Source organism: Drosophila ananassae, chromosome 3R (assembly GCF_017639315.1).
Source record: "Drosophila ananassae strain 14024-0371.13 chromosome 3R, ASM1763931v2, whole genome shotgun sequence".
Taxonomy (NCBI): Eukaryota; Metazoa; Arthropoda; class Insecta; order Diptera; family Drosophilidae; genus Drosophila; species Drosophila ananassae.
Window position 1 is genome coordinate 14,203,845 of NC_057930.1, and position 21,501 is coordinate 14,225,345.

The 21,501-nt window shown below is 43.6% G+C and overlaps 4 protein-coding genes across 5 annotated transcripts in view; 2 read left to right on the plus strand and 2 right to left on the minus strand.

The window, feature by feature from the left end:
• LOC6498614 (E3 ubiquitin-protein ligase TRIM9) overlaps positions 1–21,501 on the minus strand; it is a 71,981-nt gene that overhangs the window by 28,128 nt on the left and 22,352 nt on the right. The window lies entirely within an intron of this gene.
• LOC6496913 (acylphosphatase-2) lies at positions 8,673–9,358 on the plus strand. The gene is made up of 4 exons (XM_001963121.4): positions 8,673–8,840; positions 8,901–8,917; positions 8,977–9,086; positions 9,146–9,358. The coding sequence occupies exons 1-4, from the start codon at positions 8,723–8,725 to the stop codon at positions 9,258–9,260; spliced, it is 360 nt and encodes a 119-aa protein (XP_001963157.1). The 5' UTR covers positions 8,673–8,722; the 3' UTR covers positions 9,261–9,358.
• On the minus strand, positions 10,045–10,633 carry LOC6498613. Its single transcript, XM_001963120.4, has 2 exons — positions 10,492–10,633; positions 10,045–10,345 (listed from the first exon to the last, which is right to left on the minus strand). The coding sequence occupies exons 1-2, from the start codon at positions 10,509–10,511 to the stop codon at positions 10,147–10,149; spliced, it is 219 nt and encodes a 72-aa protein (XP_001963156.1). The 5' UTR covers positions 10,512–10,633; the 3' UTR covers positions 10,045–10,146.
• Positions 12,521–14,178, plus strand: LOC6496914. Its single transcript, XM_001963119.4, has 2 exons — positions 12,521–13,515; positions 13,572–14,178. Exons 1-2 carry the CDS (start codon positions 12,638–12,640, stop codon positions 13,846–13,848), a joined length of 1,155 nt encoding a protein of 384 aa, XP_001963155.2. The 5' UTR covers positions 12,521–12,637; the 3' UTR covers positions 13,849–14,178.

Here is a 21,501-nt window from a genome sequence, read left to right on the forward strand (position 1 = left end):
GTTTAGAGGCTTAGTCGGTCTCCCCTCTAATGTTTACAGAAATTTCAATTAAACAAAATCGCCTGGGTCAGTTCGAGAGACCCTGAAAGTTCTGCCCCCTCGAATGCCCCCAACGAAAAATGTGAATATTTTTGCGAAAAATTAAAAGGATTTCGTGTGTCAATATTGACACAAGACTTCAATGCGGCTGCATGGCTAAAATGTTTGGTTTAATGTAATGATGAAATGAAATGTTAGTGGATGGGTGGAATTCCGAGAATAGCGCAAATATTAATAGAACTTTTAAACTTTGAGGATTGTGGTTGATGGGGATGGTGGGAAAAAAGCTGCAGAGCTGGATGGTTTAAATTCTTTGTAAGACTTGCCAGATTTACACGGCAAACTATTTGGCTAACTAATTACTAAGGGGGTGGCTTAAATTTAATGCCAGTTTAAACCTTTCTTTTGGCCACAAAAGCCACATACTACCGACCGCAGAAACCCAACACCTGATGATAACAATTGCGAATGCAGCAACAATAAATAATTAAATGCAAATTTTCGCACCTCAAAATGCAAATAAAAGGTAATTGCACTTAAATATGCCGCCAGCAGCTAGCAGCCAGGAGCCAGAAGCAGTGGGCAGGCAGCAGGATCAGGCAGGACACTCAGCCGATAAATCATGGTCTGGCACAAGAAGAGCAAAATGAATAAATGATAAGCAGACAAAAGGCAATATGCAAGCCAAACAAAAGTTCTTCAAATAAATAAGCAAAAACTTGGTAAGGCCACTTGAAAAATGAGTTTAAAAATGCTATGAAATAGGAGAGAAATGCTTGTTTTTTCTGTTTTCAATTTTATTTATTTTATTTTGGCAGAGAAACACATTTAACCCATTAATTAAATGGGCAACGGGGCGTATACGCCTTTTGCGGGGAGTGCCGGACAGAAAGTGTGAAAAAGTCGAGCAACTGCGTGACTCTTTTTTTGGTTCGCGCTTCAATTAAATTTAATTGCATTTTGAAGGGCCATAAATCGCAAACAGTGGCAGCCAAAAAACTACGCACTCTGGCCCCAGTCAAGTGAAACCATTGTCCTTTCTCTGTCATCCACCCTCGGGCACACACCCGGAACAAATTGCAGTATGCAAAGCGAAACAAAATGCGACCATTGATTAATGGGGGTCCGGCGAAGAAAAGAGTTCGAACCTCGAACCTCGAACCATTCGAACAAAATGAAAATCAATCACCAAACAAATTGCAGCCACAGTTTGGGGCCATTCATGCGGTTGAATAGATAGAATATTGGGACTCTCCACAGCCCCGAAAATCTAGAGATCATAAAGCTTATTAAACCTACAAATATAGCCCCCTCGCAGCTGTCAAAAATATCATTCATCTTTTTCTATTCTGGGGGAGATGCGCATCATCAGTCCCGCTGGTGTTAATTTATTTATTGCTTTGACTTTAAGGCTATCAAAATATTAGAAGAAAAAAAGAAAACTTTTTCCCCCTAGCCCCACATGGTGGCTGATAACTTTAAAAAGCAATAATGTGGGATATTATGGGGTGGGTTTTGAGGCAAAAACCAAAAGCAATTCATTTTAATTATTCACGCAGACAACTCTTAGATTTCACACTCTCCGGAAAACAATAGCAAGTTTAAGGGAAAGCCAGACGCTTTCCACTTGATTTATGGCCTCGGCTCCGGACCAATATTAGGTGATAAGAACATCGAATTGTAATTTATTGTTCGAGATGTCTCCACATCTGTGGTTTTAATTTGAAACGATTTTAAAGTGAGATTATTTCAAGGCATCGGAGTGGCTGTGGCTCAACCTTTTAGTTTTGTTCTTCGGCATGAAATGCTAGAACAAATCTTTGCTCAGCTCTTACCATTGAAACTTCAGCAAAAGCCATCTTGCAAGAGGGCTCTCGAGTTGGCCTTCGTTTAACCAGATGCTACCTACCGACCGTACTGACAGGCCCTCCGAAAAATCATAACGCACTTTGTTCATGTGCCACAATCAAAATGCACTTCAGCTGCAGAGGCAGCCCAAAAATCCTCAGATTCTAGAAGTACTCGATGTCTTCCATCTGCCCTCTCTGCCGCCAGACCAGGTCTGCCCGGAAGCTCTGCAGTTCATGGACCGTAAAACGAGGTTATGCTCGGGCTGCTGCCTCTCGTCCTGCTAGTCCCAATGGCAACATGTAACTATAGTTCTGTCTTGGAGCGACTGTATGTGTGTAGTGTGTGATTTATGAAGAGCAATTTTAATGACATTTCCTACGAGACTATCGACACATATCGGTTATGTTCGCCAAAAAGAGGGAGTGGGTGCTGCCAGCTACTACCACGGTAGTGCTTCGGATGCATTAACTGCAGCTGACGAGGAGGGAGTCTTTGTGGCAAGTCATGCGTGCCACCGATCCAGCAATCCAGCTCTCCACACACCCAGTTTAAGTCACTTCCAAGCCAGTGACGAAATCGCACTCAAGACTTGGGACACACCTTGAAATAGAGGTCATTCGGAAAGTTTTTCGATAAACCAATGAATCCGATGAAAACTATGCAGATTTTGGGAAAATAAAGCTAGTAGTCTCTTTAAAAACTAATGCCAAAAATAACAAATAAATATTATTATATTTCAATCTTAATCGTATATAATATTCTGACAACTCTGTATCGGATAACGCCCACACCCCGAAGCCTGGACATGGGTTGTCCAAAATACTTTGCATGAATAATCGCCGCTCATAAATTCTGGCTCTGATATGCGGCAATTGACTCCTTTTGTTGCTGCAGTGATAAGCAATAGTTGGCAGATTTCGTTTTTTATTGTGCTTTTTAGTGGGTCACATGAATCAGTTTCTGATGATTGCCCAACTCCCATGTCGTAGTAGAAAAGTGCAACCTCATGCCATTTTGTTTGGCAATGTTCTGCAGTTTGCATTGTGGCAGTGGCACTGGCAGTGGCAGAGCTTTGCTTTATTTGAGCCCAGCATGGTAAATAAATAACGAGTATAGTTGAGCCACATGCATTTTTTATGGAAATTTACTGCATTTTCCATTTCAATTGCCTTTTGAGTGGAAAAATATGTAAATGTCGATGAAGCGGATGGACAATAGTGTTGGATACTCAATGGATGGGTATTGGAGCAGGGCATTGATTCGATATGTGCAGTAAATTGCAGTTTTCAAAATATCATTTTTTTTGGCATTTGTTCTCCATTTGTTGGCCCAACCTCCAGTGGTTTTTGCTTCCTTTGGGTTTATGTTTCTCTCTATTTGGGGATTTATGGCCAGCAGCAGTTATAATGTGCGGCAATGAGAAGTTTGCAGAAAGTATAGTGACAGCGATTATAATGGCAGTACCAAATGGGCATTACTCCAGACATATCTGTACTGAAGTCTTATCGGAAAAATACATAATATTGTACAAGGTCTCCCTATAAGTCTCCTCCTGATTTCTTGCTGATATGTTCTTTCACCGAATTCACTTAAATCCATGTTATTTCCGCATATTTCACACCACTCACACTTCCCTTGGCTCACAATTTGCACTTCATGAATACCAGATAGGGAGAAAGCCAAAGGAGAACGAGGGGCTACAGCTGCTGCTCCATTAGACAATTTCCACATCTGTCTCCAGCGAAGACTGGAGAGAGTCCCCAGAATGCTTGTTGTTCTTACTCGGATGCTCCGAGTCAATAGAGAGTGCAGGTCCGTCCTGCGTCCTCCTTTGAAGCAAATTATTCGATTGATGCTACAAATAAACTTCCGTCTCTCCACTGACCCTCTAATGTACTCTGATCAATGGAACTCCCTCAACATGTGGTAATTTTTAAATATTTATGTCGAGTTAAGTCCATAAACTCGCAACTAAATTATCATTCGATTTTGAAGCAGAAATGCCAAAATGGTTGATTGCAGAATTCGGTGAATGTATCGTTTGGTTTACCACATTGTTTATACTCCACTCCACTTTCCTCGGCACTTGATGTTGGCCCAAAACATCCTCCGCCACATCATTATGGGGCTCCCCTTGGGGCGCCACTTCATTAACAGATTTTCCATCGCCATCGCCATGGTCGGGACCGGAACCCGCAGAAAAACCAATAGGCAGCGATCCTCTGGGCAAGTTCTGTTGGCCAAAAATATTGAACCAATAATGCAATTTCGCCCGTGGTCGGCAAACTCCTGCCCAGCTGGCGATACAATGTTGAAAACTGAATTGCCAAACGCCCGCCCGCAAACAAGGGACTCCTGGAGGGCCTATTAAATGGAATTTTGAACAGGACTGACGATTAACTAACTGACTGTCTGCCACTGTCTGTTGTGGAAGGCCCCCCCAGCCGATGTCATTTGTTCAATAATCGCATAATTATGCGCAATAATTGCATTAGCAAATACGGGCATGGAATTAGAGGGCAGAGAGCAAAGGCAAATGCCGCCATTACATTGTAATCGTCGGGGCGCCTCGTAGGTGCATTGAGAGGACGGGGATGGAGTCCTCTGCCTTGAGACATTTAATTAAAGGCGTTAAGTTGGCTAATGAATGCGGCAATCGCTAAGAGCATCAAATTGCTCCGAACGATGGCTGCCTGGGAGGATTTATCCTATGGGGAAGTCAAGCACGTTTCAGCCTCAGTGAGTCGTCAGGCAGTCAGTTAGCCAGACAGGCTGCACATGCAGGATAAGTGAATAGCATTAAATAAACAAACTGGCGGGCAACACAACAACTGCCAAACAAAGGCAGACTGAGTGGAGGGAAAGGCAGCCGCATTCTGATGCATTGCGCCGGGAAAAAATCTGGTAAAAGACTACGACTAGGCGAATCGGTAATACTCTACAGAAGTCACACAATAGCCACACTCTTTTTTTTGATAAAAATAGATCTCCTGAAAAATCGCAACACACAGTCATAAAAAATGCAATTTGATTCACCAAATACTTTCTGTGGAAGGGAATATCTCAGCCATTTGATAAGCGTCACGTACTGAGTGCCCGAAACTGGGCTATAACATTTTTCGCTAGTTTTCTGATGGAATCCTGAGAGCCAGAGAGCTAGAGAGCTCGGGCAACCGATTGCCGAGTACTTTATTATCTATACAATGGGCGGAGGGTGGTGCTGCACTTGGGGGTTAGTGCATTTGTTTGCCACTTACACACTCAAAGGAATAACAAAATGGCGAATCCACGTGGCTGGTACGTACCTGCAAGAAAATGGAAGAATACGAAAGGCATTAGTATGAAATCTTTGCAGAACACACCTGAAAATGTTCCCTGCTCACAGCGATTGCATTAGACTTTAAGATAAGTTCGGGGGAGGCAGTCGCAAGGAGCAGGATGTGAGTAATGGCAATGGGATTGGGGTAGTAGTGGCAACTCAGATTGGGATACTCGGCTTACAGGCTCCAGTTGAAGCTCCGGTTCCTGCTCCGGCTCCTACTCCTGTTTATTGTGTGTGTTCGAGAAGGAGTGTGTGTGTTGGGGCAACTTGTTTACCAAACTTTATTACAACTTGGCAAACAGTCGTCGCCTTTGTAGTTGGCTCGAGTTGAGTTCTGTTGCTTTGTCTGCTAACTGATTGCAGTTACAATCAGTTTATTGTACGGGCCTGCTGCAGGATAGATTCCTTTGGACACACATCCGCGTGCAAGCTACCTTGTAGCCCGGTTGTAACCCGAAGCCAGGCAAACAGCATGAACAAAGTGGAAAAAGGACTTTTCAGATGGAAACAAGCGTCCCAAGTAGTTGCCAAAGTCGGTACATCAGCGAGGATAATTTGTGAATGGTACAACTTCAAGTAATAAACTTTCCAAGCATTAGAAATACATACTTTTGCAATATAAGCTGTAGTTTTCATTCTACTACGTCTTACATTATTTTCCTCGGAGGAACTCATTCTTAATTCATAGAACTTAATAGGCAGAAAATATTCCGATTTTTAATTTAAAGAGCGTTCCAATTTTCTCCTCATTTCGTCAGCCACAAGATTACTGAACCTTACACAAAAAATCAATAGAACCAAACCAACGCCAAAAAAAAAAGGCAAAATGTCATAAGTGATTTCCTGTTTCCGTTTCAGGTTCCAATCAAGCGTGAAATAATTTTGTAAAAATATTTACACAGTTTGGGAAAATAAGGAAGAAAATATGAAAGATTGAAAATGAAAAATGAATGGGAAAATGTGAAAAGCTAATGGGGTCGGTTGGTTGGTTGGGTTGTCACCAGTGACAACTGGCCAGGGGCCTGGGTCTTCCGGGCTGATCCACTCAACCAAGGGGTTCTCCAAAGTGTCCCCAACTCATCACATTTAGCAGCGTTGCGCTTGATTGCTTCGCCGCCGACTCTGTGGAACGCCTTATAGAACGGTGTACATCAGTGTCAGATTAGGGCGTGGCTGGGTCGAAATCACAGACACTACACAGCCCACAGCCCAGCACACACCATAGAGTACAGGCACACATTCAAAGCCCCTAAGAAGTCGCATAAATTCCAGACACCGCCGCCCTGGTGATTTGTGGCGCAGAGACCACATCAAACATGGGAGATTTCCGAGGAGCAGTCGCCCGTCGGGATGGGGTGGTGGAGTTCCTCAGACAGAGACTAAGTGTGGGTTAAGCACACTTGAAGTATGTGCACGCTTGGGTTAAGAAAAAGGATTTGCCAGCTCCAAGGAGCTGCCATCCTCCCACTCTTCCACTCGCTCTCTCTCTGGGTAGCCACAGCTGCTGTGACAGAAAAGGCTGAAAAGAAAAACCACCCAGCCTTGACGTTCGGGGAAAAATATGAAAAGTCGTTGTGGGATCTCCTACCAAGGTGAGGATTGTGGTTACACTGCGGTCCTGTGGTCCTTGCGTCTTATGGATTGTGTATATATATACACACATATATGTATGAGTTTCCTGGGGTGGGGCAACCACGTGTAATGCAATTATATTAAGGCAGGTTTTCCGTCAAAACTTTTTCACTTTTCCTTCGCATATTTTTCACTTTATGGAATTGATGTTTGATGGCTTAATGGATAAGGACATCCTGATGGATAAGGGAAAGCCAGAAAACTATTGGAACGTGCAGGGATTCCTTTCAGTTTAGAAAGTGAAAGCTGAGCTCCTTTTCTGCCGCCACAAATCCCGGTAAATTACGGCAACAGGCAGTCAGAATAATTGCCAAAGTTTATTAACGGAAACAAAGGACCAACTGCACTCGTCCAGAGATCCAAAGATGGAGCTCTGCCGATTTCGGCGCGTCCATGAATATGAAATGAAGTCCAAACCCCATGGCGGAACTCTGACAGGACGATCCTTGGGGATGGAGGGTCATAAACAACAATTTATAAGCTTTAATGAAAATTGGTTGAGAACTCTGGGGTGGCTAACTCCGGTGGGTTTTTTTTTGGAGCGACTTGCAAATAAATTAACTCCACTCCGTGCCGTCTAAGCCGACAAATGTAAATTAAGAGCGTTGTTTACACCTAGGACTGGTCCAAGTTTTTTGGTCATTAAATTTATGCCTCGCCCGGGAATACGCCTTCCGACAGCTTATAAATTTTGCACCTTTTTTGGAAAGCCCTCTGCGCCAAAATGTGTCCTTTCGCTTTCGACAAATGCATATGGAAATTTTATGCAAATTTCCATTGTGTCAGCAATTTGTAACGAATTTGGGATGTAAAATTGTTTGAAAAGCCGCCGGCGGGCAAATGGCGGGCGGACGGAACGACGGCAGTGAAAATTTAATTTGCCCTGTGCGGTGGCTAAATCAAATTGCATAAACGTCAATTTGCTAATCCAATATTTGCCGGCAGAGTCAAAAGTCGGAAGAGTCGAGGCAATGAGAGAGGAGGAGCTCTTCAATTTCAACTTTGGAGCCAAACACTCGGCCCTTTAAGCCCGGCTCTTCGAGTGTGGCACAAGTGAAAAGTTTTGCGCGCTTCTGCCACTGAAGCTGACAAAATATTTTCTGATTACTTGGCCACCTCTTAAAAGTGTCCCCAGTGAGCTTGGCTCGAGACTTGGTATATTCTCAAAATAAATGTTATTGTGGCACAAGTTGCTGCAACTGATAAAGGAGGCCGCAGCATCCTTGAGGAAAAAGTAGCGAACTGCCTTTTGATGGCACTTGGTCAGCTTCAATTACTGGGATCGGGAGGCGCCTCCTCCGTGACCAGCTATCATCATAATCAACAGTCAACAAAAAGAACGACCTACACGTGACTACACCACAAAACTCTCAGGAATATAAAAGTTTAGACCCCCCGATCCTATCCCCCTGGCAAATGAGCTGCTGGCATTCTGCTGTTTCTCTACTTTCTTTTATTCATTTTTTCTTTTTTTTTGGTAGCTGTCTGCACTTAATGGAAAATGTCAGTTCGCCTCCGGCGTCAAACGTTTTATTGAAGTTTCCACTGAGGCGGCGAACACTCAAAACACTTGCCACAGTGCGTCATCTGCTGCTCCTGTGGTGGCCACCTTTCGGACGGAGCCCGTCTGGCGTCTTTTTCGCGGCCGAGCCATTAAACCTAACGAACCGGAAGTGGTGAGGTCCTGCGAGCGGGGTCATCGATCTACAAAGCTCAAGTCCTTCACAAGATGTTTCGTTCGTAAATTTTTATGATGAGTATAGCAAGCTGAGTGTTTTTTATCAAATGTATCTCAGTTTTGGCGGAGCAGTCACTAAAACTGCTTCATCCATAAGATTTAAAAATAAATACACAGCATAACTTTTAATAATTTTCAAAATGATGAGCCAAATTGATAAGTCGAAGGTGACAGCCCCGCGTCTGGTCAAATCGGTTAATAAGCCCAAGGCAGATCAAATATTCACCTGCCAGTTTGAGATTTTTGGCAAAGTTCAGGGTAAGTGTTCAGCTCTAAAAACTAACTATTTTTATAATAAACTTCAATGGTTTTCATCAGGTGTCTATTTCCGAAAGGTAAGCTATTTTACCTAAAGTTTTTAGCTGAAATTATACTAGTTTATACATATTAATAGCACACTCAAAAGAAGGCCAAGGAAATAGGCGTCACTGGATGGTGCATGAATACTAGAGTTGGAACTGTTAAGGGAATGCTAGAAGGATCTCTGGAAAAGGTGACAGACATGTTAGTAATCCTACCTTTAAAATTATGAAAAAAATAACTAAAAACTTGTGGTTTTCTAGGAAATACTGGTTGCAGCACAAGGGTAGTCCCCGTTCCATAATTGAGAAAGCCATTTTCTCCGAAAACGAGCCTCTGCCCTCCAATAACTTCAAGCTCTTCTCCATTCGCCGCTAAAGATGATCCTTTACAAAATTCTAGTAGAATATTTTATATTTTGAAGAGGTAGTTGCACCAAACACATAATAAACAAGCTGGATATTTGATTCCCAAAACAATTGTCATATTATTCGAGCCAGATGGACAAAGTTGGCAATTCCTTTGGGTTCTGTGATAGCTGGCCAATTAATTGGACCATGAGCCACCGCAAATTGCCTTTCAAATATTTTTCTATGACAGTTTCTAAACTGATGCTGCGTCAATTGTCAAAACAATTCCAATTTATTTTTTCGGTCGTCAAAATGGCATTTTCAACTGCAAAATGGGGGGCAAAAGTTTCAGGATCGTCTCTGTCGCAATTTTGCGACAAAATAAACTGTCCATATCCAGCCTCTCCAAAAAAGGCAAAACAAAAATTTACATAAATAAATAAAAGTTGACTGAGTTCACAAATGGTAACAGTTGGCGCCTGATGGCAATTAAAAGCCTCTGCGCCACTTTCGGCGCTTTACTTTTTTATTGTGTTTATCTTTTTTCGGAAGGGGATGGATCCACGCTGGATGGGATGCTCCAAGTTGGATGCCGGCACTGTTGGATGCCACTGCTGTTTATTTGAATTGTTTTGTGTGTCTGGCAAACACTTAATAATAAACTGTTGAAACCGCAAAAAGTGCGCTGGCTAAACAAAATTGTTTCCACTGCCCAATTGGGGGAAGTCCCGGAATTGGTGGCTATGTAAATGGAAATACCTTTGGGTTGAATTTTAATTAGTAGTCTGTGGAACAATAATATTTAAAATAAATAAACTGCCAAATATTCTATTTATTTTTTGAAAACATAAGAATCGAACGAGGAACGTAAAACTCTACTGATAGCAATTAAAAGGGAGGGGGTTCTTGGCTGCTCATATTTTCGGAAAGCGTCCTTGGTCCTGATGACACAACGTCATCCTTCGGGCCTTGAGGATCTCCTCCGGGCTCTTGTTGTCGCGGGCCAACTCACGGCACAGGAGGCGTCTATAGAGGAGCATCTTGCGCTTCGTCTCCGGCGTACCAGCGGCGGTACTGAACTGTATCCCAGAGCGGTGGCCTCGGGATGACGATCTTCACAAAGAAATAGGTCCAAAATAAAAAGAATAGGATCAGGGGAGGATGATCTATGCCACAATGGCCAAAGAAGGCCAGAGTTGAAGCCGTTTGGACGGGCTTCATGGCGCCCTTCAACTCTGGTCCTTCTCTGCTACACTTACGCCTTTTTCTTGTCACTCATTTGGGATCCGAAAGTATTTGTAGCAGGAACTCAATAGAGTTTACGTTACACTATTGAAGCAATTTTGAATAATGAGTTGTCATGTAGGATAGCTGCCAAAATTATCCTAAATATGGTGAGCTTAAAGTCATGGCCATCTAGATAGGGTTTCTGGACATGGAACTGACACAGGACTTCTCTATCATAGAAACATAGAACTAAATTAAGTCATTAAATGCCACCGAATTTGAAATGCAACACAGGCAAACGGCAGCGCGGCACGCAAACAGATAAAGTGGCAGGAGCTGGTGGCCTGGACGGGGCGGGAAAAGTCGACAGGGGCGGCGCCTCTGAAAGCCGGATCCAGTAGCGCCGATAATCAATTCCGTTTCCGGCTGACAGTTTGCCGCATCGTGCGTGACCCCAAATATGTATGCATAAACAGCACCAGAAAAAATATAATCATAATTGTAATAAATTCGTGAGCGGCATAACCCGACCGACCAAAGGCGCCGACAGGCGAAAAATGAGGTGGGCGTGGCATGTGGTGCACATCATCGGGAATCGAGTGCCGCCGTGCCTCTCTGGTCGCATGTCGAAAATCGAAATCGGTTGCAGAACGAGCTCCATTAGCTGAAAGCCGCGCTGATAACGAGTTCATTGACGAGTTCATTGGCACATCAATTCCCATTGACGGGGATTGGTGGTGCCACCGAATGCGGTTAGTGTGGCGGCTTAAATGCGCACGCTAATCAGAGACTAAAGGAATTTCGGGTCTATTGGAATGGAAAAACTAGATGAGGGTGTTGAGAAATTGCTAGGAATGGTAAAATCAATCTAATTCCTTTAAAAACTAATAGTATGAAATCGAAGAAATAATATTTCCTCTTTAAAAATCGAACACGTTTTCTTATATTTTAAAATTGGAACTCGAAGAACAATATCCAATCCAATAGATTATAAATTGCTTTCTTTATTCAACTGATAACTATTTAAATCCTTATCGACTGAACTATCCGAGAAGTGTTCTGAAACCCCTTCCATCCTGTACCTTATTAGCCATGCAGACCATGTTCCTTCGGGCCCTGCTAAGCCGTATAAGGCCAGCTGACTGTGTTCCAAATCTCAGACCACATGAAATCGGTCCAGACGAATACGTGGGGCCAAAATGCCGCATCACCAGAAGCTGCCCCCATGTCCTCAGACCCCTCGTTGTCTAGACGCAAAACCCATTGCTGTGCCACCGGAAAAAAAGTGGTTCTGGCTGCGCAAGTGTTGCATTATAGACTCCAGCACGAATGGGGAGGCACGGCCAGCAGCTACGAGCTGGCGAATAGAATTTAGAAGTAGGAACAGCCGTTGCCACGAAATAGAAACTTATTAAAATTTTACAGCCGCACCTTCTGTTTGTCGAAAATTAAAAATAAAAGTCGCTGCTCTGTGGGGTCTTAGAGATTTCTTTTTATCAGATTTTAGCAATTAAAGCATTGTATTTTTTTCAAGAATCATAGCTGAGTGTTTTGCAAAAAAATGTGAAAAATGTTGTATGGGATCGCATGCCGGCGATTCGTGTTGCGTGGCAATTTGATGAATGCGGCCTTTGATTAACCCTGATCCCGGGTCAAAAGCCGAGTCGTTCCGGACCAAAAATCAGTTTTAAGACCTTTGCATGCAGTTGGGAAATTTTCAACGGCAAGCAAACTTTGCATAATAAATGAAGGCGATAAGAATGCTGTCCCGACTCCGACTCCGGCTCCCGACTCCCGACTTTGTGTTTTCAGTTTGTTTATGTTTATGTTTCTGTGCCTTTTTATTTTTATGTGAATACCTAGGGCATTTTTAGGGAAACTTTGAGCATTCAGCTTGATGGGAAATGCCTTTCCGAGTCCTGATTTCTGATTTCACCCGAGATCCCAAACGCCTCCGGCTGTGAGCAACGTAGGCCTTGGCTTTGAAGATTGTCCAACGGAGTAGGCGCTTTGTTTCAAGTCAAGGGTCGAATTGGCCTTTGAACTTATCTGGCAACTGCCAAATGGAAGCATAGTTAGTCCTCCAAACGATGTGAAACGAAACGGGTCAACTTCACTCACCAGACACAAAAACACAAAAAAAAATATAAAAAAAAAATAAAAAAAATATCTAACAAAATGGGTACTCCCAAAATTTCGGTTGACAAAACTAAAACACAAGCAGACAAAATCAAAGTAACAAATGTATATAATAAATTCTGGGACTCGGATTCGTCGAAATTGCTCGGTTCCCTCAACGAACCAATTCCTCTGCTGTCCAAGTATGAGATTCCCAATAAAGAAAGGGATTCCAGCACCGCCAAGGAGTTGCAAGCAGAGGAGCCTGCAGCGGAGGAGGGCCAGCTAAGAGACCAGAAGGGAAAGGAGAACTTAATCAACAAGATGCTTGAACAGAACCCCAGATCAGAACCAAAGACTTCGTTCACATCCACTCAGGACTCTGAAGAACCTTCAGAAACCAGTTTGGAAGGCAAAACAGTCGAGGAACTGATGGATTCTACCACTTTCAATAGTTTTAAGACACTCTACTCTAAAGATCGGGAACTCAAAGAGTCAGCTTCGGAAGAGACTCTTAGCGCGGAACAGAAGATTCTTCCACAGGATTCTGGAGAGGAGCAAATCAAGAATAAAATTGAATCGGAGAAGGACCCGGAAAAAGTAAAGGATACTTCGAAGAAACCCGTTGTCAGCCCCAAGCCGCCTTCCAAGGATTCTAATTCGGAACTAGCCCCGGGAACTAAAGAAAAGGAAGAACCGAAGGAAAAATTGGAAATCGCCGTCATGGATCCAGGAAGCTGTAAAGCAGAGGAAGCGAAAAAGGACGAAATACAGATCTACTTTCAAAACCTGGTGGCCATCGACAGCCAGCTAAAGATATCGGATGTAACGAATTACGTCAACGAGGACACCGAACTGATCGAGCAAGAGAAGAGGAAATGCTGGAGGAGCCTACTTTCAAGCGTCAGCCGCGCCACCTCCTTTTCGAACGCCTCAAGGTAACATAGGTCTTCACTTTGAATTAATATTTATTAATTTAATATTATTTTTTAAGCATCCATTCATCGAAGAAATCAAGTACCCCGCGCATCCTAATGGCCGCCATTCTTCAGCAATCCGCCAAGCAGCAGTACAAACGGAAGATCACTTTACTCCGGGAGAACTTCTCCTATCGCATGGGACTGATCAAGCAGTTAAAACACGATATTAAAACAAATTTCAAGAGCGAGGCCCAGCAGCTCTACTTCAACTACCACGTCACCAAGAACAACAATCAGTACAAACCAAACCTAGGCACTTTACACATGTCACACTCCAAAATGAAACTATAAGCGGACGAAGTCATCGGTCGGTCTGTCTATCTTGGAGTCAACGAAAGTCCATCAGGGTCGGCTGGAGAAACTGCCAATGGGCAAGGGACACTGCACTGAATCGCTCGAATTTAATATGTGCATTTGTTACTCTGCATTTTGAGGATCTGCCGCCGTCCAAAGAGAAGACCTACCAGTTGGGCTTGCTGGCTGCCACCCAACCACCTTATATCTGACCTAAAAAGGGCCTTTTTAGCCGCCACTTGCCAGCAAGCTCAAATTTGTGACAATTCTGTTTTGCATGTCCAAATTAAAACCTCTCACAGTAAAGACAATGAGAATTGACCCAAATACCTGGCCGTGCCCGGCCCTTTTGTTATTCTCCTTTGGAATTGTAATTTATGGACTGGCCGCGAATGGTGTGGGTCTCTTCATTTTTTTTTTGGGTCGCAGCTGCGGAGGAAACTGGGCCAGTGAAGTGAACACAAAAGGAGGCTCCGGATATTTAAGGTTTATTGTTCCCCAAGGCTTTAAGTTTAAATCATACCATAGTTCAGGGGTGTTGAGGCTTGATATCCTTCTACTTTTCATAGAAATTTAGTCTTGTTTAAAGCTAAAGTATTTAAAGTTTTCAGAGCCTCTTCTATAGACTTCCCGCTTTTGGCCAACTTTAAACTGGGGGAGTTGTAAGTGGAAATAGCTCCCCGGGCGGCTAATCCGTTCAAAGCTGCCAAAAATCTCCGGCTGGGCTCGTCGCTTTCGCTGCCAGTGACGCACAAAAAGTTGATGGCCCGGACTCCGGATAGACGGACACTTGTGGCAGGCGCTTAGCAACCGACAGACAAAGCTGTAAGCCTAAGCCCGGGCCCGGGGCAACCCTCGCCGCATCGAATCGAAATCGAATCCTCGTTAGAATTGATTTCAACATTTCAACAAATGTGTCAATTCCCCCGTAAAGGTCTATCGGTAACGCCTTGAATCGCTTTCCGATTGAGCCATCAGGCGGCTGGGGGGAGTGGCTGTCAGCCCGGTAATTATAGTTGTTATAGCCGCGATTTTGCTGACAGTTGGCCATCGCCAGCGGCAACAGCCAATTTGCCAATTTAATTTTATTTTTAGTTCAACGAATTTTATTAAGACTTTAAGGTCTTAAAAGCATAATACTATCTGCATAAATCGTAAACATTAATCAAAATTTGTAGGGAAAACACTTATAACTCCTAACTGGCAAACATCTTTTGATGTGTTTTTAATTGAATGACGTCTAATCCAGACGCGAAACACTCTTAACCGGAAACATAACTAGCATGTGCATAACTTTCCACAAATCATCGAGGAAAACTTTTGCGCGAAACTCATCAACTTTTGCCTGGCAACCGTGAGATTTCCTGCAATATAAACTTGTGAGACTTGGGGCCCTTATCAATGGGAACTATCAAAGGGCCATAAAAGTTTCGTTCAACACTTTTGCAGACAGGAAATATGACAGGCATCGGAACAATACTCGTAAAACGAGCAGACTATGGACTACACTCCATGCCGGTCATTTGCCAACTCTAACTGAATGACTGACTGGCTAACTGACCATCGTTGTCAGGCGATTGATTTGCAAGTGGGGTGCCAGGACAGGGACTGGGACTGGGATTGAAATTGAACTTGAAAAGTGCACAGGGAGACAGCCAACACTGCAATGACAATGACGAGGCTCACACGATTACACAAAAGCCAAGCAACATCAGCAACAGCAGCAGCAACTCCAGCAAATAAAATGCCACGACTGCGGCTCGACTCCAACTCTGACTTTGACTCTGACTCCCTGCTGTCGATATGATCTCGTCATTATGTCGCCAGTGGCAGACTATAGCCCTGGGGCGAGGGGATAAGCCACTGGGGGAGTGGTGGCAGTGGCAGCGGCAGCGGCGGAGGTGCCAGTTGGTGGCGGAAGACGTCTGCAAGTTGCGTCGAGTGGGCGACACTTTTATGTGAAATTGATGATGATTGAAAGCTGCAGGGAATGGAAAAGCAAAGTATATTCTAGGAGTGACGGCGTGATAGTCACGACTATCGAAGGATAGGTTAATATTTAATAAAAACTAGAGGTAGCAGTGTACTGTCTTAAAAAGAAGGGTACTATATAGACCCATCAGTAACAACTATATTAAACAAGTCCAACTTCCATGTGCCCTATCTCATCTCTAGCTGTAAACTTGTTATGTCACTCCTCTGAAGTCGGCATTCGAATTAAACAATTAAACGGAAAACAAGACGTATTCCCTGCACTCTTAATATAGGATATCCCCACCCTCCAGTAGAATGACTCTGCTTCCCATTTAGGGCTGGCCACAGATTTTTATGGCGCCACGATGTTCTTTAAGATATATGTGTCAAAACTAGTGGCCGTGCCATCGTAAATTTAATTCATAGGCGTCTGCCTCACCAGACGACGATTGTCATCATATGAGTGCTCATCATAATGATCATCCAAATCGCAATCAGAATCCCAATCATCGTTGGCAAGAACTCGTGTGGGACTGGGACTGGGACTGAGATGCGAATGCGAATATGCGAATGCTCATTGCATTTTTATCACTTACGCGAAATTGGTTTTTATGTGTCGGGTGTCTCATGTGCGCCTATTAAATGGAAACGCTGCCTCCTATTTCTTGGCAACCGCACTCGACATCAATTCCGCACACTCTCAAGTATTCCGACGACTACAATTCGAGGAGGGAGCGGGCATTGCGTATACGCAGTGGGGGCCCTCGGGAGTGGGCTCAGGAAAGGCAGTTAAATGAAATGCTCCGCTGGCCGTTTAAGCGATGACAATCAGGCGAATAGTCAAGTGATATATTGGGGAGCACTTTTAGCTTCTGCCGGCTAAGATCTGGCCCACGGAATTAGGTCTACGGAGCAGAGTCTCCACCAGAGTCTGTGTCATTGTTTTATTGATTTATAGACGAGTGTGAGCGGGCGGCTGATTGCAATGGACGAGCGGGTGGGTCGAGGCACTTGAGACATTTTAACTTACGCATTTAATTTGGCTTTTGATCATAGAGTGTATCATGTGGAAAATTACCTGCAATGAAAGAAAAATAAATCTCTATTAGAAACGTAAATGGTGAATTGGGCTAAAAGTTTCAAATTTTCATCTCTGTCAGAGGCCTGAGCTCTGAAATTGTATACTATTAACTGCATATGCCTATCTATGACCTGGAACACCCAGGGCAAACAAACTTCTACTGCCCCCAGCCCCCATCCCGGCCTTGGCAAATGAAAAATCTGTCAAGCTCAACAAACAGACAACTTAATGCCACAAGCCGACCAACCAATCCCACCCAGCCACACTCCTCCTTCGGCCAGTGGAAGTGGACTCTGAGGCTCAATGACTTGGCCAGACTGGTCCCTGTGGTAAAATTTAATTTAACATACAATTCAGAATGCCCGGCGACAAATTCTCTGGCCAACAACTCGGGGCCACAGAGCATTCGGCCAAAATTGTTGCCTGGACACAAAGTTTTCTGCCGGGGACAGGCAGAGATCCGGCAGACTCCGGGCGGACGATTGGGCGGATGGGTGGACGGCCACAAGGCTTGAACCCTTAATTATATTGAGTGTATGAAATCCTTTGGCCTCACAATGGCCGGCAGGAAGCGAAAGTGGCCATGTCCTTGTCCCTGTTCGCCGTCGTGTTTAATCCAAGCAATTTGCAATTTTTGGTAATTTAACTTGACAAAACTTTATAATGGGGAGCAGGAGGAGGAGGGCAGGATGCCCCAGTCCTTTCCATTCAAGACTCGACAATGGAAAAGCATTTGTGGCTCCCGTTCGATTCGATTCGCAACTGTTGCCAGGACTCTGTTGCCTTTCAGTCGTATCGAAATCTCTAATCCCTGCACAGAACCCTTCGCACAATCGCATAAAACCATAATTTTTTATTGTTATGTACTTAAAGGAGGACTTCGTCATGTGCGATGAATGCAAATTTCGTTTTCAATTTCATATTTTAATGCCAGCCCTGTCTATTATATTTGATGATTTATGATTTGGTCAGGGCGGCAGGGAGGATATTAAGCGGTCTAAGGCGTTAATATCCTTGATGCGGGATTTATTTTTGTTCGGGGACGGAGAAGCAAAAGAGTTGCGACAATTTACGACATTATTTGATTTTAATCTTCTGCAGCCCTTTGGGAATAAACGAGTTGCGCATTTTGTTTTTCTGATCAGATTAGTGAGGAAATATTTTGAAATTAAGGAGATTAAGTTGAGATTTATGAGAATTTGATACTGTGAGAATATAAGCTGCGGAAAGGATAATTAACTTGTTGATATTAGATATCAAAAGGGACTTCTTTGTCAACTTACCTCCTCAAATTCAACTCCTAAACTCTCCTTTTCGGTAAATTTAAGAAACAACTTCCTGATAGATCTAATTACAAACAATAACAGCAGATCGCGATGACAACAGAAGTTGCGGCGCAATGGGAATATAAAGTTCAGCAGGACAATGAGGGTTAGGGGGGAAAATAAATGTCTCGCCATAAGCCGAAAATTTTTGCGCAAAAGTCGAAATTCCTACCCTCCGGTTGCAAGCCGTTTCAACTGTCAAAAATGACAAATAGTCCGTCGAGGATTTAATTTTGAATGCAATGCCTCACGTTGCACTGCAGTGGAAATTAACTAAGCGACCTGGAAGCACAAAAAAAGGCGACCCGGGAAATAGCGCCCACCATGGTAACGCAGCCACCACCGAAAATCTCACAGAGTTCGCCAGACGGAAAGTGGAATTAAAACCGATCCACGGCATCGTCGCCTCCCCCTCCGATCCACTTTTATGTCATTTTCCGAGGGGTGTGTGTGTGTTTTTTTCCAAGGGGATGCTAGAATCCAGCGCGTATTACGGGCCTTTTCATGTTTGTCCGGGAAATTAGTTTGGCTCAACAGGAGCATCATCAAAATATAAAGGATTTTCTCTTTGGTGGCAGTCCCGGACTTCAGTATTTATAAATTACTCGTCCGCAGCACAATTGCTCAGCCATACGTTTTATTGCAATTTCTGAAAAATACCTAACGAAAGGCCAAGGTTGCCGGGGACTACAACCACGCACGTGCAGTCCATGGGAGATGTCGGAGAAGAGAACCCTTCGGGCCATCCACTTATTAAAAATATTTGTTTGTATTCGTAGCATCCTGCAACTTGGCATTGTCTGGCTGCCTTTATTTACGATTCATTGGGGCATGTAATTAAATTTTTGGATTTCGCATTTACAGATAAGGAAATGAATTTAATATTTCTTGTAGTTATAATATTATTAATTATTTTCTTAGCTTGCCAAAAACTTTGTTGCTATTAATCATCGTCTCATTTCGCCCCCAAGACCACACATCTCTCATCGGAGCTGTAAACTAAACTCATTAATTACTACAATTAGGCAATACACATTTTTTTCCGCTCGGCCCTAAATTGTTTAATCTGGCAATCGGCTGAGGGGCACCCAGCTAAATAGTTCGCACGCGACCAAGAACCACTTCCCTTACCCAGTAGCCCATTTGGAGTCGTTAAAGAAGCCCGGTGGTGCTATGGACTGGATAAGGAATAAAAAATGAAACGGAAAAATGTATTCAAAACTGGCAGTGCCGTGCCAGGCGCTGCAGCTTTGATTAATGGTTTATTCCAGCACGTCATAAGCGGGCAGGTCCTGGAAAATCCCTTCCATCTTCCATCTCCTTTCGGTCCTTTCGGTCATTATCAAAGGCTGACTGAGCAGGATACCTTTTTTTGTTTCTTTCTTAAAAGGGAAACGGGAAGCAAGACTGTTTCTGTGTCGTCCAGTCAAGTATAATTAACAACTTTGTTGGGCCGGTTTTCCTTTTGTTGTTCGTTAAGAAATTGCAAAAAGTTGTTGCTCGTTTTATGTAAATGATGTGTAAACACCACGTGCAGGAGTGCCCAAGAGTCCATAATAATCCGCAGCAACACTGCAACATTGTGCCACCAGTCTGAGGAGTACTTCGATGCATATTTCGTGGCGCATGTCCATTAGTGAGCCGGGCCGGACCGGGAAGGGGAACTGAAACGCGACTACAACGACACGTGTCGCTGCGATTTATTAGCATAATTTCTCTTTCCAGGTTTTTAATGCTCACCACGGAAGCATTAAGGCGAAATGGATGATCATCAGCCCGAAAGCGAGCTCCGGCTCACTCCCAGTTTCGTTTTTCAATTTCCATCGCCTGGAGTTTCCCCCCCTAAGTTAAGAGAATCATCTCTGTATCTTTGCCAGCATAAATTCCCAAGAACTACTCACTTAATTGTTGTACATTTGTCAACCTGAGCACACGAAGCACTTCCAAAAACGGCGTCAAATAATCCGACTTCGACTTCGACTGCGACTGACTGACACCCCAAAGACCCCAAAGGCGCTCACTTGAATCCGAACACGAGACACTTTAAATTGTGGAACAAACACACACTCTGGTGTCGGGTCTTGTGCTATTTATGTCTTACTTAGTAGAACATTTGCTCTGCTAGTTCGTAAATTAATTGGATTTGCAATTACATGCCGCACAAGAGAGAGACTAACCAACTCCGGTGGCAAGAACTGTGGTGGCTTAAATGGTGTTTTCAATGAGAAGAGCTGACTGGATGAAAGCTAACACATTGTGTCTAGGACTTGAATGAATGAGTTGAAAATTAAAGGAATGTTGCAGGAAACCACCAACGCATAAGATACTGTCTTAGGTTATTTTTACACGCGAATATCAATAGAATCACATACACATACAAATTTATATATTAAGAAAGCAAAGAAAACCACAAGTATTCATTCCAGAAGGCATTGCGTTCCTTCCCTGAGATCTCCCATTAAACTAATTGCTGGCATACAACATTTTTATTGCATTTTACGACTCGTATTCCACTGGAATTCCATTCCGTACATGCCAATGTTTAATATGCATAACAATAAATGGTCATACACGAGAACAGGTTTGACAAAGGAGCAGTCGAATGGGAAGGCCCACCCATTCACTAAAGGACTCACAAAGGTGACGGCAATGCGGGGGAAAATCAGAAAAGCAGGAAAAGCGAAAGCAAATTGCTCGAAGGCCTCACCTGTTCAAACCACTCGCCACTGAACATTTCAATTCAAATGGGCCGAGTGGGTAGGTGGGTGGGCAGGCAATAGAAAAAGGCACAAATACGAAATTAAATTAGATTTTTTGGTAGTCGGCAGTGGGCAGACGGTAGGAAATTGCAGCACGCACGCAAACAACACCAGAAAATATTGAAATTACATAGAGGAACGCAGAATTCAAAAATACATATTGCGCTCCAAACACCAATCTCAGGCCCTACACGTTCAAAGACCCTGCCAAATGACCCCCGGGCATTTAGTAGACAAACATTTGGAATTCTATATACGAGTATCTGAGCATCCGAGAGTGGTTTGCGTGCCCAGTCAGACGGAAATGGACGAATGCCTACGCAAATGTGCGCATTTCAATTAAATTTCCGTTTTAATCACTTTTCCCAGTTCCATTCCATTCCAGGCAGTCGAGTCGAGTGGCCAGCATGGGTTAAATGAGGGGTCACAGCTACCATCTAGCTCTGCTAGCTCATTAAAACTGTGTCTGGGGTCAGGTGATGCGTTCTAATTTGATGACGTTGATCGCTGA